We start from the raw sequence: 13,055 nt of genomic DNA, 5'->3' as shown, positions 1-13,055 counted from the left end.
TGTTGCTGCTGCTGCTGCTGGAGTGCTTTTGTCTCCTCCCTTCCTGTGGATAAATTTCAAGCACACACTGAACCCAGTCAAATTAATTATTACACCTGTTAGAGGAGAACGGCTCCTTTAAATGCCAGGTGGTATGGTTGTTTTTCACACTTACCCTAACGAGCTTTCACCACCCTGTCAAGTACATCCAAGGGACTACCGGCAGGCTTTTAAGGATCTGCCACATTCTAAATCAATGCCAAGAACTGTTCTGCTAACTCTATGCGTTCACTTGTGCACTCACCAAAGCAACTCAAAGTGCCAAGATGTTACCTGTATGAGCTCCAGCCCAACTACTAATTAAAACTAAATCTCTGGGCAGCCCAAACTCCCACAGTGGAAGATATGGAATGTGGAACTATTTACTCATTTATCCTCCAGGCCAGAGAGAGATTTTTTTCAAGTGTCATGGTAACGACCACATCCATAGAGATGCCTCTGACCTCCATCCCTTCCTCAGGAAACCAGAGGAGAGGATCTTTAAATGCCAGTTCACCAGGAACCAAGAAACGGGAGCATTAACTCACATCAGAAAAAACGATGTGCTGAAAAATAGCTAATAAGCTAGCCTGTGGACTGCTGGGATAGAACATTCTTCAGAATCTATACTTCTATTGAAGACAGGCTCTGTATGGTCGGAAATGTGCACTCTTCCTTTCTCAGAGCCCTCAATAACCCAACTCTGAAAACTGTATCAGGCGGGAGGCTGTGTGCTAGGCTGCCTCCCGAGATACAGAAATCCGAGGAGATGGTTTTTAGGCTTCAAAGAACCCAGGGCTAATCTGAGGAAAACAAAGGGTTTCTGCCAAACTTCACCCTTTTCCTGAGCACCATTCATTATCACCTCTTCAACTCCAGCCAACTCCAATCCCTTACACCTAAGCCTTATGGCAAACAAGAGACAGATAAGAGAATGAAAGAAAAAAGAAAAAGCTCTCAGATACCCAGGTGGAAAGTCCCGCAGTACAGAGGACTTGAGCCCAAATCACGGTACAGTTTCTTTAGCAAGGAACTGAACTGAGGCCACTGATATACTCAGCAGCGATGGTGTGAATGGGGTCTGGGCAAAGTTAGGCTGTAACATGTACAAAGGAGAAATCATGGTGAAAGCAGTCAGTGTCCTGGAAAGACAAGACAAACAGAAGATAAGCAGGCTTCACGGGGTTCTCTCCCTGCAGGTTTGACTATTAAGTTCAAAAACCCACCTGGTTTTGTCCCTGTGACTTAAGGAATGATGATGCAAAGAAATATGTGATCTACCTAAGGAATCAGGAGTCTCAGATTGTTCACTTCAGGGCAAGGAATCCGTGGCTGGCTGGATATGAATCTCCCAAAGCTTTCATAAATGCCATGAAAAATAATACAGTAATTTAAGAGAGGCCAAACATCAGCATCCGTAGAAGTGCCTGCCCGCAAAGCACTAAAAGCTAAAGAGCAGCACTCACCTGTTCAGGGTTCACGTGACAAAACATAGAAATCTTTTCCTTCACAGCCATTTCGATGGGCGTTGAACTTCGGCAGACAATCTGTCAAAGTCAGGTGTGCACAGGTCAGCAAGCAGGAATCCGGCTGTTCATGCCACCATTCATTTTCAGGAGGAGGCTATATTAATTTCTTCTTACAACCAGAGACTTGACCAAGTATGTACCTGTTCATTCTGGGCACGCCACTGGACTATTAGAAACACCTGAGCGCTAATATAAGCAATTACAATCAAACTCAACACAAATCTACCAGTAAGAGCTCAAAATGTCAAGGCATCTCTAGTAAACAAGAGTGAAGGCTCACAAATGTTGCCTCTTTAGAGGCTTGGCACACTTTTTCTCTAAAGGGCCAGACAGTAAACATTGTAGGTTTTGCAAGTCAAGAAGCTACTGTCCCGATTACTCAATTGTATCGCGGCAGTACAAAGGCAACTGTGGACAAATGTAAGCAATAGACAGTACCATGTTCTAATAAAACTTTATTTACAGGCAGCAGGCCTGCAGGCCCTTATTCGCCAACCTCTGATCTAGACTGTTGGTGATAACTGGATTACCTGTTATAAATAAGAGCAGTGACAGCCCACCCTAGTGGGTATCAGGAAAATCCCCAAGGTCCCACCTCACACTAAAAGACCCAGGGACCATAAAAATGATAGGACATTGCACTTGCCCAGCTGTCAATGTGGCAATCACATGAGGACCTGGAGGAGAACAGATGGTCAATTTAGAAATGTGTGAAGCTGCCCTTGAGGATATGGGAATAAGCCTTCCCTGGCCCCTGGATACAAAGAGCTCAATGTCATAGGAACCACTTGAGAGATAGAAAGGACTTAGATGATGTTATAGATCAAGAAACGGAGGTCCTCTTCCAAGCAATTTCCCCATTCTCCGTAACTCACCAGATCAGGAGACAGGCCTAAGCCCCTCAGCGCACGGACGCTGTTTTGTGTGGGCTTGGTTTTTTGTTCTCCGGTAGCGCTGGGCTGAAAAGAAATGGGTCACTGTCAGTAGACTGGATATTTAGCTCTTCTGGATAATGAAGGGCTCCCTAGTTTAAAATGTGGAAAAGAACAGGCAGACAGTCTCTCCTCTGCTGTCCTGTCCGCTGTGCCCTTGCAGTGTATTCAATAAACTTCTATCTCCTTTTTAAAAAATGTGGAATAGGGCGCCTGGGTGGTTCAGTTGGTTAAGCGACTGCCTTCGGCTCAGGTCATGATCCTGGAGTCCCGGGATCGAGTCCCGCATCGGGCTCCCTGCTCAGCAGGGGGTCTGCTTCTCCCTCTGACCCTCTTCCCTCTTGTGCTGTCTCTCATTCTCTCTCTCAAATAAATAAATAAAATCTTTAAAAAAAATAAAAAAGTAAAAAAATAAAAATCAAAAAATCAAAAAATGTGGAATAAACAGAGTATCACAGGAAGATTTATAGGAGTTGCTGTCTACATACTTATCTGGAAAGCTCACCTGTGGCACAAGGCTAACATGGATATTACAGAAATTCTCTTTTTTTGCTTTAAACTGGAATTGTCTGAATGCTTCCACGAACGGCATCCCTTCAATGTCTCCAATGGTGCCACCCAGCTGGGAACGGGAAAAAAAAAAGACACAAGTGACCTTCCACAGTATACAGACTAATAGAAACATTATTAATAAACAGAGCACAAGAACAGAAGTTTACAAATATACTAAAAATCATGGAATTGTATACTTAAAGCAGGTGAAATTTATGATAGATTCATTAAACCTCCGAAGCTGTTTGACATGAAACAGAAAAGCACTGTACATTTAAGAACAGCAGGAAGCAAAGGAAAGAGAAACGGGAGACTAGAAAGGAAACTAAGAAGAAAGGATGCAGGATAACATAGCCAGGTAAGCAGGTAAGAGAATAGGCGGAACATCAAGAAGGGAAAAGAAAGAGAGATCAAGGAGGGCTTTAAGGGGTGCCTAGGGGAGCCTGGGTGGCTCAGTTGTTAAGGGGTGTCTGGGTGGCTCAGTCCGTTAAGCGTCCGACTCCTGGTTTTGTCTCAGGTCATGATCTCAGGGTCGTGGGATCGATCCCCACGTCAGTCTCCATGCTCAGCGGGGAGTCTGCTTGAGATTCTCTCTCCCTCTCCCTCTGCCCCTCCCCCCAAAAATAAATCAATCTTTATTTTTTTAAAGATTTTATTTATTTGACAGAGAGTGAGAGAGCACATGCAGGGGGAGTGGGAGAGGGAGAAGCAGGCTCCCCACTGAGCAGGGAGCCCAATGCGGGGCTCCATCCCAAGACCCCAGGATCGTGACCTAAGCCGAAGGCAGACGCTTAACTGACTGAGCTACCCAGGCGCCCCAAAAGGAAGGCTTTAATAGAAGGGAATTCATAAGCAGACAAAAAGATCCAGAGTACAGGCCACTGAGGAGTGAGATCAGGTAGTTTCCACCAGTGGTCCACTTGGAAGGTAGAACACAAATGCAGTGACTAGATGAGAAAGGTGGGAGCCATCTGGCTCTGCCTGACGTGCAACAGTGCTCTCTCACTCTCTCTTTCTTTCTCTCTCTCTCCCCCTCTCCATGTACACACACAGACACACACACACACAGACACACACACACACACACACACACACTCCTGCATGCTCTCAACAGTCTCTTTGCGATGGTGGTATTACTAGGATTAACTACTATTAAAACATGCTGGCTTTCTGAAACGAGTCCTACCAAAAGCTCCTATAATATTCCTGACAGCGTAATCCTTTGATAAATGTTAACTTAATTTACAGTGTGCTTCCAACAAGTAAGGCATTTTAAAGTAAGCATTTACTTTAGGATAAAATTTGCCTTAACCTACTCATCCTCACTATATTTAAATACTTAAAGGCTATCACATGGATTTTAAAATTAATTCTCTAGCATTTGAGGATCTACTGCATGCTCAACACTATAAATGAGGTGCTGAGAAGAGTTTAAGACAACAGTGCTCCTAAGGAGCTCAGAATTTATCTAGGAAAATTAGGCAGAGGTAAAGAACAATAATCAAGAGTAAAACTTGGGGCACCCGGCTGGCTCAGTCAGAAAAGTGTGAGACTCTTGATGTTGGGGTCATGGGCTCAAGCCCTACATTGGGTGTAGACAGTATTTAAATAAATAAAACTTAATGCAGGATCTAGTTACAATGTAGCTGTAAAGTGCTGCCTTGACTTCGCCCCCTGCTCAAAATAAAGCTGTTACCTTTCTAGCCCTGTCCGCCATGGTGCTTAGCAGCCAGGGATGCATGGTCTCAGACATGTTTACCAAGTAAAACACTGAGTTGAGGGGCACCTGGGTGGCTCAGTCGTTAAGCGTCTGCCTTCAGCTCAGGTCATGGTCCCAGGGTCCTGGGATCGAGCCCCGCATCAGGCTCCCTGCTCAGCGGGAAGCCTGCTTTTCCCTCTCCCACTCCCCCTGCTTGTGTTCCCTCTATCGCTGTGTCTCTCTCTGTCAAATAAATAAATAAAATCTTTAAAAAAAAATAAAAATAAAATAAATAAAACTTAAAAAAAAAAAAGAGTAAAACTTAAGCACTAATTGAAATGATCTGGATGCTGAGAAGGAAAAGATCATGGCGGGACCAGTCCCAGAATCCACCGTCTTCTTTGGCTTCAGCTACCTAAGTAGGTCCAAAATCTACTACGAGCCCTAACCTCTCTTCCCAGCACAACTGGATTTTGGAGCCAACATGTCCTTGACATCCTGGATGGCTCAACAATTACTCAAACTTCGCACAGCCCAAACTGAACTCTCCCTGGGCCCATTTCTCTGAGTAGCCCCTCATCTTAGCAAAAGCATCTCTTCCCACTAACTAGTTCAAGCTGGCAGTCTGGAAACCATCCCTGATCCCTCCCTTTTCGTCACCTGATCCAGTCTGTGGGTCATACCTGCAAAACCTCTTGAAAATCTCTCCACTGGTCTCTATATCCAGGGTTACCACTGTAGACACCCACGCCAACACCAATCTAAAGCAATCTAAAGCAGGGGGTGGTGACTATGGCCTGCTGCTTGTTTTTCTATATAAAGTTGTACTGATAGGCACAGAGCTATGGCATTCACTTACATATTGCCCACGGCTGCTTTCACACTGCAATGGCAGAGTTGACTCTCTGACCCGCAAAGCTAAACATATCTACTATCTGGCCCTTTATAGAAAAAGTTGGCTGACCCCCCCATGTAAATGGCCTCCGAGCTTCTACCCTCTCCTGTCCTACCATCAAATCATTTGCCACACACCAGCAGAGTGATCTTATGAAAACTCAGAATATTAAAAAACAAAAACCTCAGAATATATCTCTCCTGTGTTTCTACCCTCAGTGGCTCACTGCTTCACTAAAAATGAAATCGAAATTCCTTGAGGATCTGGCCCTTGCATACGTCTCTAATGTCATCTCATGCCCCTGCTCGCCACACACTTGCCCCCCTACTCCCCACACACACTCCCTGCACTTCAGCCCCACTGGCTTTGCAGGGCCTCAGATGGGCCGCTCTCTTCTTTCCTACCCCTTAAGCCCTCCTACCCTCCTTTACGTATATCTATCTCCTCCTTATCCTTCAGCCTGAAAAGCTAGGTCTTTCTCAGAAAGCCAGACCTTGACCACCCCCCTAAAGCAGCCTCCCTCCGACCGCTCCCTATCACAGCCCTATGTCTGTGCCCTTCCTACTAACTCAGCACCAGGTGCCATTATTTCCTGTGTGTTCTCATTTCCTGCGTCTCACCCCAAGAAGCGATAAGCCCCATGAGAGTAGGAACATGCCTGCCCTGCTCCCCACCCTATCGCTGGCACAAGCCCAGCTCCCTGTACGTGGCACTGGAGTTGAAGGGGTTCAGGACAGGTCTCACAGAAATATGCCACTTTGCCATGAAGATTATTTTGAGTTAAAGGCAATCAAAACCCAGCAGATTCAGCTGCCTATATTTACATTGGAAAGTGGGGAATCCCGTACCAGGAAGAGAGCCATGGCCAGAGGCTCCTCTTTACCTAAGAAACTTAGCTGCATAACAGGGAAGTCTTCGTTTTCCAAACATCTCCTCTGCCTCTCTGCAAATGGCCTTCCTCCCCTTTGTATCCTCTAGGCCTCTACCCTCTCCTTGGTTCAGGATATCATATAAGCCTCATTTTGCCTGGCTGCTTTGGAATCTCTCATGTTTATACGGACTTTCTGTACATATGTAATTAAACCTTTGTTCGATTTTCTCCTATTAATCTCTTTCATGTTAGTTTGATTCTTAGACCAGCCAGAAGAACCTTGAAGGGTAAAAGTAAAATTTTCCCTCTCCAACAGGGTTTAGCTTAGTGTTCATCCCAAGACAGAAGGGTCTCAAAATTCAATTATAAGCCCTAGGTAACAGCATTCTAGTACCTGTTACCATAATTACAATGGAATCAAACTAAGAAATCTCGGGACTACATTGCTACAGAAAAAAAATTATTCTTCATTAATTTTAAGTCAGATAACAAAACATAATTAAAATTCAAGCTTCCTGGGGTGCCTGGGTGGCTCAGTCGTTAAGTGTCTGCCTTCGGCTCAGGTCATGATCCCAGGGTCCTGGGATTGAGCCCCGCATCGGGCTCCCTGCTCGGTGGGGAACCTGCTTCTCCCTCTCCCACTCCCCCTGCTTGTGTTCCCTCTTTCGCTGTGTCTCTCTCTGTCAAATAAATAAATAAAATCTTAAAAAAAAATAAAAAATAAAAAATAAAATAAAATAAAATAAAATAAAATTCAAGCTTCCTGGGTATGGAACAGATAGAAATATGTGACCTTTCTGTAGGAGAATGACAAACTTAATTATGAAAATCCTAGAAATATCACATGCAATCAGGAAATTGGCAGGGGGTGAGGGGCTGAAGTGCTCACCAACTACAATGTACCAGAATCTAATGAGAAAAATTTTTAGGAAAAAAAAGGTCTGCACTTAAACTAAACCATATGGGGACACCTGTTTTTTCATAGGTGTACTCTGGTAATCAACAGGCAATCTGAAAAAAAGGGAGGCAAAAAACTTTAAACATTATCCACTTCTGCCCTCACATGGCTTATAGTGGTACTGTACTCTCTCGGCCAATTTGGAAGGTCGTATTACCGGGATCAGAAACCTTCAGTATTATTACTAGAATACACCTAAGTTAATTATTCCCCCACACAACAAAGAAAATAACACCTATAACAATATTTTAAGATTTATCCAAAGTTGAAATCGAAGCAACAGCAAATTTATGAGATGTGCAATGTCTGCTTTGCCTTTAAGGAAAGGATTCTTTTATGAAATGAAAAGAGAGACAGAAAAAGAAAGAATTTATTTCTTTAAGCCAGGCATAAATCATTTCAGGTTTATGTGGAGATGACCTGGACTTATTAACAAATAAAGCCTGTTAGCTCCACTAGTCTGAAAAGTAAGAGCCTCACAAAAAGGCTTTGGAGACATTTCAACCACTTCTACGTGGTAAAACTGAAAAGTAGCTTGGTGGTCCTTCTTCAAAAGCTTAAATCATGCACGAACACATATGTTGAGCAGAACTTAAAACGAACCCAAAAGGATACCTGACTTAGTGTCCAATAAGCCAATATAAACATTAGGGTTATATGAAGAAGGAGTTATGCTGGGGACAACTTGTCAGTTTCTGTTTCCATGAAATTAAAAATGAAGACCATGAGTTCCCAAGAACAGGAGTCATATCACATTTGCCTTTATACGCCTAGCAGCTATCAACGGGGCTAGTGCATATTAAGTACTAAATTAATGTTTTTTAAGCCAAAAAAGTCAATTTAAGAGCAGGATGGAAAAATAATAATAAAGACCATAGACATGAAAGAATAATATGCAAGTACAGACCTAAAATGTTTGCCTGTTGTTTCTTGGGATGGAAATTTCAGTTTAATTTGAGATGTCCTTGGGGTGCCTGGGTGGCTCAGTCGGTTAAGCATCTGCCTTCAGCTCAGGTCATGATCCCAGGGTCCTGGGATGGAGTCCCACATGGGGCTCCCTGCTCAGGAGGGAGCCTGCTTCTCCCTCTCCCTCTGCCTGCCACTCCCCCTGCTTGTGTGCGCTCTCTCTCTCAAATAAATAAATAAAATCTTTAAAAAAAAAAAAAAAAGAATTCTCAATGACATCTCAAAAATTTTTTTAAAGATTTTATTTATTTATTTGAGACAGAGAGAATGAGAGAGAGAGAGAGCACATGAGAGGGGGGAGGGTCAGAGGGAGAAGCAGGCTCCCCGCCGAGCAGGGAGCCCGATGCGGGACTCGATCCAGGGACTCCAGGATCATGACCTGAGCCGAAGGCAGTCGCTTAACCAACTGAGCCACCCAGGCGCCCGTCATTGAGAATTCTTGATTTTATTGTACAAGTGGAATCTTGGGTCTCAATCTATAGTATACATCTTTGTAAAATGATGACAAAGAGAATCAGATGTGCTGACCCCAGAAAGAAACATAAAAGCTTTCTTCAAGGATGATTCTCAAAAAATAATAGCTAAGGGGCACCTGGGTGGCTCAGTCGTTAAGCTTCTGCCTTCGGCTCAGGTCATGATCCCAGGGTCCTGGGATCGAGCCCCGCGTCGGGCTCCCTGCTCCGCGGGAAGCCTGCTTCTCCCTCTCCCACTCCCCCTGCTTGTGTTCCCTCTCTTGCTGTCTCTCTCTGTCAAATAAATAAATAAAATCTTTAAAAAAAAATAATAGCTAAAAAACTGAGAACATGAAAAAGAAGTGTTAAGAAGGCTCATCCTAAGGCCAAATTGGGCTTATATTTTAATGTCATTCAGAGGCAGCTCAATTACACTAAAAAAATAGATTTCCCTCAAGTGGGGGGACGGAGCCAAGGAGAAGCATTCTGGGGGCGGGGGGATGCTGGCGAGGCTCATGCTGGAAGGCTTCGCGTTTGAGGAAAACAGCTTGGAAACAGGGCAGTGAGGGTACCGGCGACCATGAGATCTCTGCGGCTGCTCAGAACCCCCTTCCTGTGTGGCCTGCTCCGGGCCTTTTGCGCTCCAGGTGCCGGGGCTGAGGAACCTGGGGCCAGCTTCTCCCATCCTGGCGGCGTGGGCCTGGATAAGAATACAGTGCACAACCAAGAGCATATCATGGAGCATCTAGAAGGTGTCATCAACATACCAGAAGCAGAGATGTCCCCACAAGAACTGCAGCTCCATTATTTCAAAATGCATGATTATGACGGCAGTAATTTCCTTGATGGCCTAGAACTCTCCACAGCCATCACTCACATCCATAAGGAGGAAGGGAATGAACAGGCCCCACCAACGAGTGAAGCTGAACTGATCAACTTAATAGATGGTGTTCTCAGAGCTGATGACAAGAACAATGATGGATACATTGCCTGTGCTGAAATTTGCCAAATCACTGCAGTAGACATTGTTTGGCCATCTAGTTATACGTAAATGTGACCGTTATAATGGGATCGAACACTTTGGGTAATGCAGAATAACTCATTTCCAACTACTGGGATAGTATTTTTGGTAAAAACCTGCAGCAGTTTATTACGCTGGGGTGAGAAAGAGAAATCAAGAGAAATATAAGAGAAATGGGACATACTGTAGTCCCCAAGTACTGTTCAATCTCTTACTGGACAAGGGCTTGATTAAAGAATCCTTTTAAGAATATTGGATAATTGGAGCATCAAGTACTCAGGAACTTGACTGTAGAACATCGCTAGTCTCTAGGTTTTCATTCATGCTACCTGAAAAGTAACACAAGCTTTGCCAAGTGGACACACTTTTCAGTAACAGGGAAGGAGTAGCATAAATGTCAAATGTTTCCCCTGGTGGATCCTGTCTCTTCAGGTAAACACGATCAGTATTCCGCAAAGTTCCCCCGGCCTGAATGATGACGTGCCCTTGGGCAGGGGAATATTAGGCTATTTCAAAGCCACTGCATAAGAAGGCTGCGAAATCTTGAGTTCAGCTAACCTTAGAGTCTAAGATTCTGTATCTTCTGGCACTTTGGAAACGATACACCATTGACCTAAGTGATTAACATTTTTTAGTGTTTCTTTTTTTTTTTAAGATTTTATTTATTTATTTGACAGAGAAACATAGCAAGAGAGGGAACACAAGCAGGGGGAGTGGGAGAGGGAGAAGCAGGCTTCCCACTGAGCAGGGAGCCCAATGCGGGGCTCGATCCCAGGACCCTGAGATCACAACCCGAGCCGAAGGCAGTCGCCTAACCAACTGAGCCACCCAGGCGCCCCCATTTTTTAGTGTTTCAATATTTTATAGAACTACTGCCTCATCCTTTCTTTTATGTCTTCTTCAATTTAGGAGAGACCTTGAATTTGAAAGTGTTCTTTGTTCTTATCATTAGCAAATGTTTTAGCTTTCTTGATACTTGTAAATTTAACCCTTGTTTCTAGGGTTTGTTTTTGCGGTTGAGAAACCACTAGGAATGCAAGGACTGTATTCCTCCTGCTTGGTGCCATGGCGGGTAAAGCTACGAGCTGGTCTTGCCTAAGTGAGGAGTGAGATCACCAAGCACCAACTGCGGCAAGCTATATTCAGAAGGGATGGTGTTTAAATGACCTCTTCTACCTTAAATACATGAATTCTTTCAGATCAAGAAAAATTAGAAAAAGAAGCCTAAAACGCTTAACAGTGCAAATCTCAATAAAGGTTGAAAATGAGAAGCAGCTGCAAATTGTAATTTGGTTTATTGGATGTGATGAACGTGCTGGGATGGAAAACCCAAAATGATGGTTGAATGGGGAAAAAACTGCATAGGATTTGGTGTAAGATGTATAGAGACTTATTTTCTTTATTAAAGTATTCCTATAAGAAAACATGGTTTCGTGTGTCAAGTATTTGTGCAATCAAAGCTGAATTGTAAACTATTCTTGTAATATCCCGTTATTTCGAAAGATTTATATACTGAATCCTGGATATATGAAAAATAAAAATGATGAAACAAAAAATAGATTTCCCCCTTCTCCTTTTTTGTAATTATTTTTTTAATGTTTTTTAAAAAGAAGAGCAGAGGCAAAAACATCCATACACATGAGCATTTGGAAATTTTCCTGTGATTAAGGTTAATAGTCTTAAAAAAGGGGGGGGGGCTATTCTTTCACCTACAAAAACTAAAAGAAAGAAAATAAATTACTGGAAAAGTCATACAAATGTTCAGGTTTAGAAAATTGGTCATTACTTTTGGGCCAGAGACTGGTTCTTCTTCAGGGAAAATGGACACATTTTGGATCCCTTACCTTTTCTATTGCTAGAACAGCAAAAACCAGTGAAAGTGCTAGACCAGCACTGTCCAATAAAAATAAAAATATAATCTTAATGTTTTTAGTTGCCACATCTAAAAGAACAAAAGTAAACAGGAGAAATTAATTTTAACATTATATTTTATATAGCCCAATATATCCAAAATGTTATTTTGACATATCACCAATTTTTTAAAAAGTATTAGGTATTTCACATTCTGGTTTTTTTTCATGCTATTTTTGAAGCTCAGTGTGTATTTAAATTTCACAGCAAATCTTGGGGCTCCTGGGTGGCTCAGTCGGTTAAGTGACTGCCTTTGGCTCAGGTCATGATGCTCAGCGGGAAGCCTGCTTCTCCCTCTCCCACTCCCCCTGCTTGTGTTCCCTCTCTCGCTGTCTCTCTCTCTCTCTCTGTCAATTAAATAAATAAATAAAATCTTTAAAAAAAAAAATTCACAGCACATTTCAATTAATCCCTCTCCTGTCAGTTTGATTCTTAGTCTGGCTAGAAGGACCTTGAAAGGGACAGGAATTCTCGCTCCCCAACAAAAAAGTAAAAAGCAGGAGTCCTGTACCCCACCTCTTCGCTTCCAAATCCAGATTCCTCAAGGTAAGCGTTTTAACTCCTCTGTTCATGATTTCTTCTGCTGGTTTCTATCACATCTCTAAACACCATCTCTCTCAACTCTTTCTTGACTTGCCCATTTCAGACACCTTCTACAATAACACAAAAGTTGACTTCCTACTGTAACAGATGAGGCTGGAGCTCTCTGCTGCCCCATCCCCAGATCCCAATCTCAGTTGTTAGTTGTATTGGTTACTTTACTAACCTGAGATATTTTTACCTCTTTTTCTGCCAACTACTACTGATATCTGTAGCTGCCTCACAGTGGAAAATGAAGTTCTTATCTCCCTCCCTCCCTCTCCAGCACCCCTCCACACCTCCACCTCAAAGCTGACATTTACAACCCTGCTTTGAAGCCTTCTCTGATGCATCTTGGGGATTGATTCTAAAACTCGAAAATCAATAAAGAGAGTGACCACGTACGTCTCCCTCACTGTAGAGGCATGCTATGCCCTGGTTCTCATATCAGATGTGATTCTTCCTGGAGCTTTTACCTGCCTTTCTCTTTTCTTAAATTATTTGTCTTTATCCTTGCCTCAATCTGTTTGCAAACTATTCACTGTATTAGATATAGATATGTTTCAAAGGAAACCAGCTTAGTTATGCAGGTGTGTTCAGTTTATAAAACTTCATTAAGCTGTATACCTGTGATATGTACACTTTCCTGTGTTTACGTTATACTCCAATTTT

The 13,055-nt window shown here is 43.1% G+C and overlaps 1 protein-coding gene, 1 non-coding gene and 1 pseudogene across 5 annotated transcripts in view; 2 read left to right on the top strand and 1 right to left on the bottom strand.

The window, feature by feature from the left end:
- The window catches only part of CTPS2 (CTP synthase 2), a 99,018-nt gene that overhangs the window by 70,885 nt on the left and 15,078 nt on the right, over positions 1 to 13,055 (bottom strand). For all 4 annotated transcript variants that reach the window (XM_078064967.1, XM_078064968.1, XM_078064969.1 and 1 more), the window contains exons 5-7: positions 2,985 to 3,101; positions 2,423 to 2,506; positions 1,485 to 1,565 (exon numbers count right to left, since the gene is read on the bottom strand). In XM_078064967.1, the coding sequence (XP_077921093.1) occupies positions 1,485 to 1,565; positions 2,423 to 2,506; positions 2,985 to 3,101 (282 nt within the window). The remainder of the gene's footprint in view (positions 1 to 1,484; positions 1,566 to 2,422; positions 2,507 to 2,984; positions 3,102 to 13,055) is intronic.
- LOC118529272 (small nucleolar RNA SNORA63) lies at positions 4,654 to 4,784 on the top strand. Its single transcript, XR_004914032.1, has one exon. It is a non-coding gene; the product is annotated as a small nucleolar RNA SNORA63 (small nucleolar RNA).
- On the top strand, positions 9,400 to 9,894 carry LOC118529268 (multiple coagulation factor deficiency protein 2 homolog pseudogene; annotated as a pseudogene).

Source organism: Halichoerus grypus, chromosome X, assembly GCF_964656455.1.
Source record: "Halichoerus grypus chromosome X, mHalGry1.hap1.1, whole genome shotgun sequence".
In the NCBI taxonomy this organism is placed as follows: Eukaryota; Metazoa; Chordata; class Mammalia; order Carnivora; family Phocidae; genus Halichoerus; species Halichoerus grypus.
Note: the sequence above shows the minus strand (reverse complement) of the source record. Positions and strands in the feature narration are given on the sequence as shown.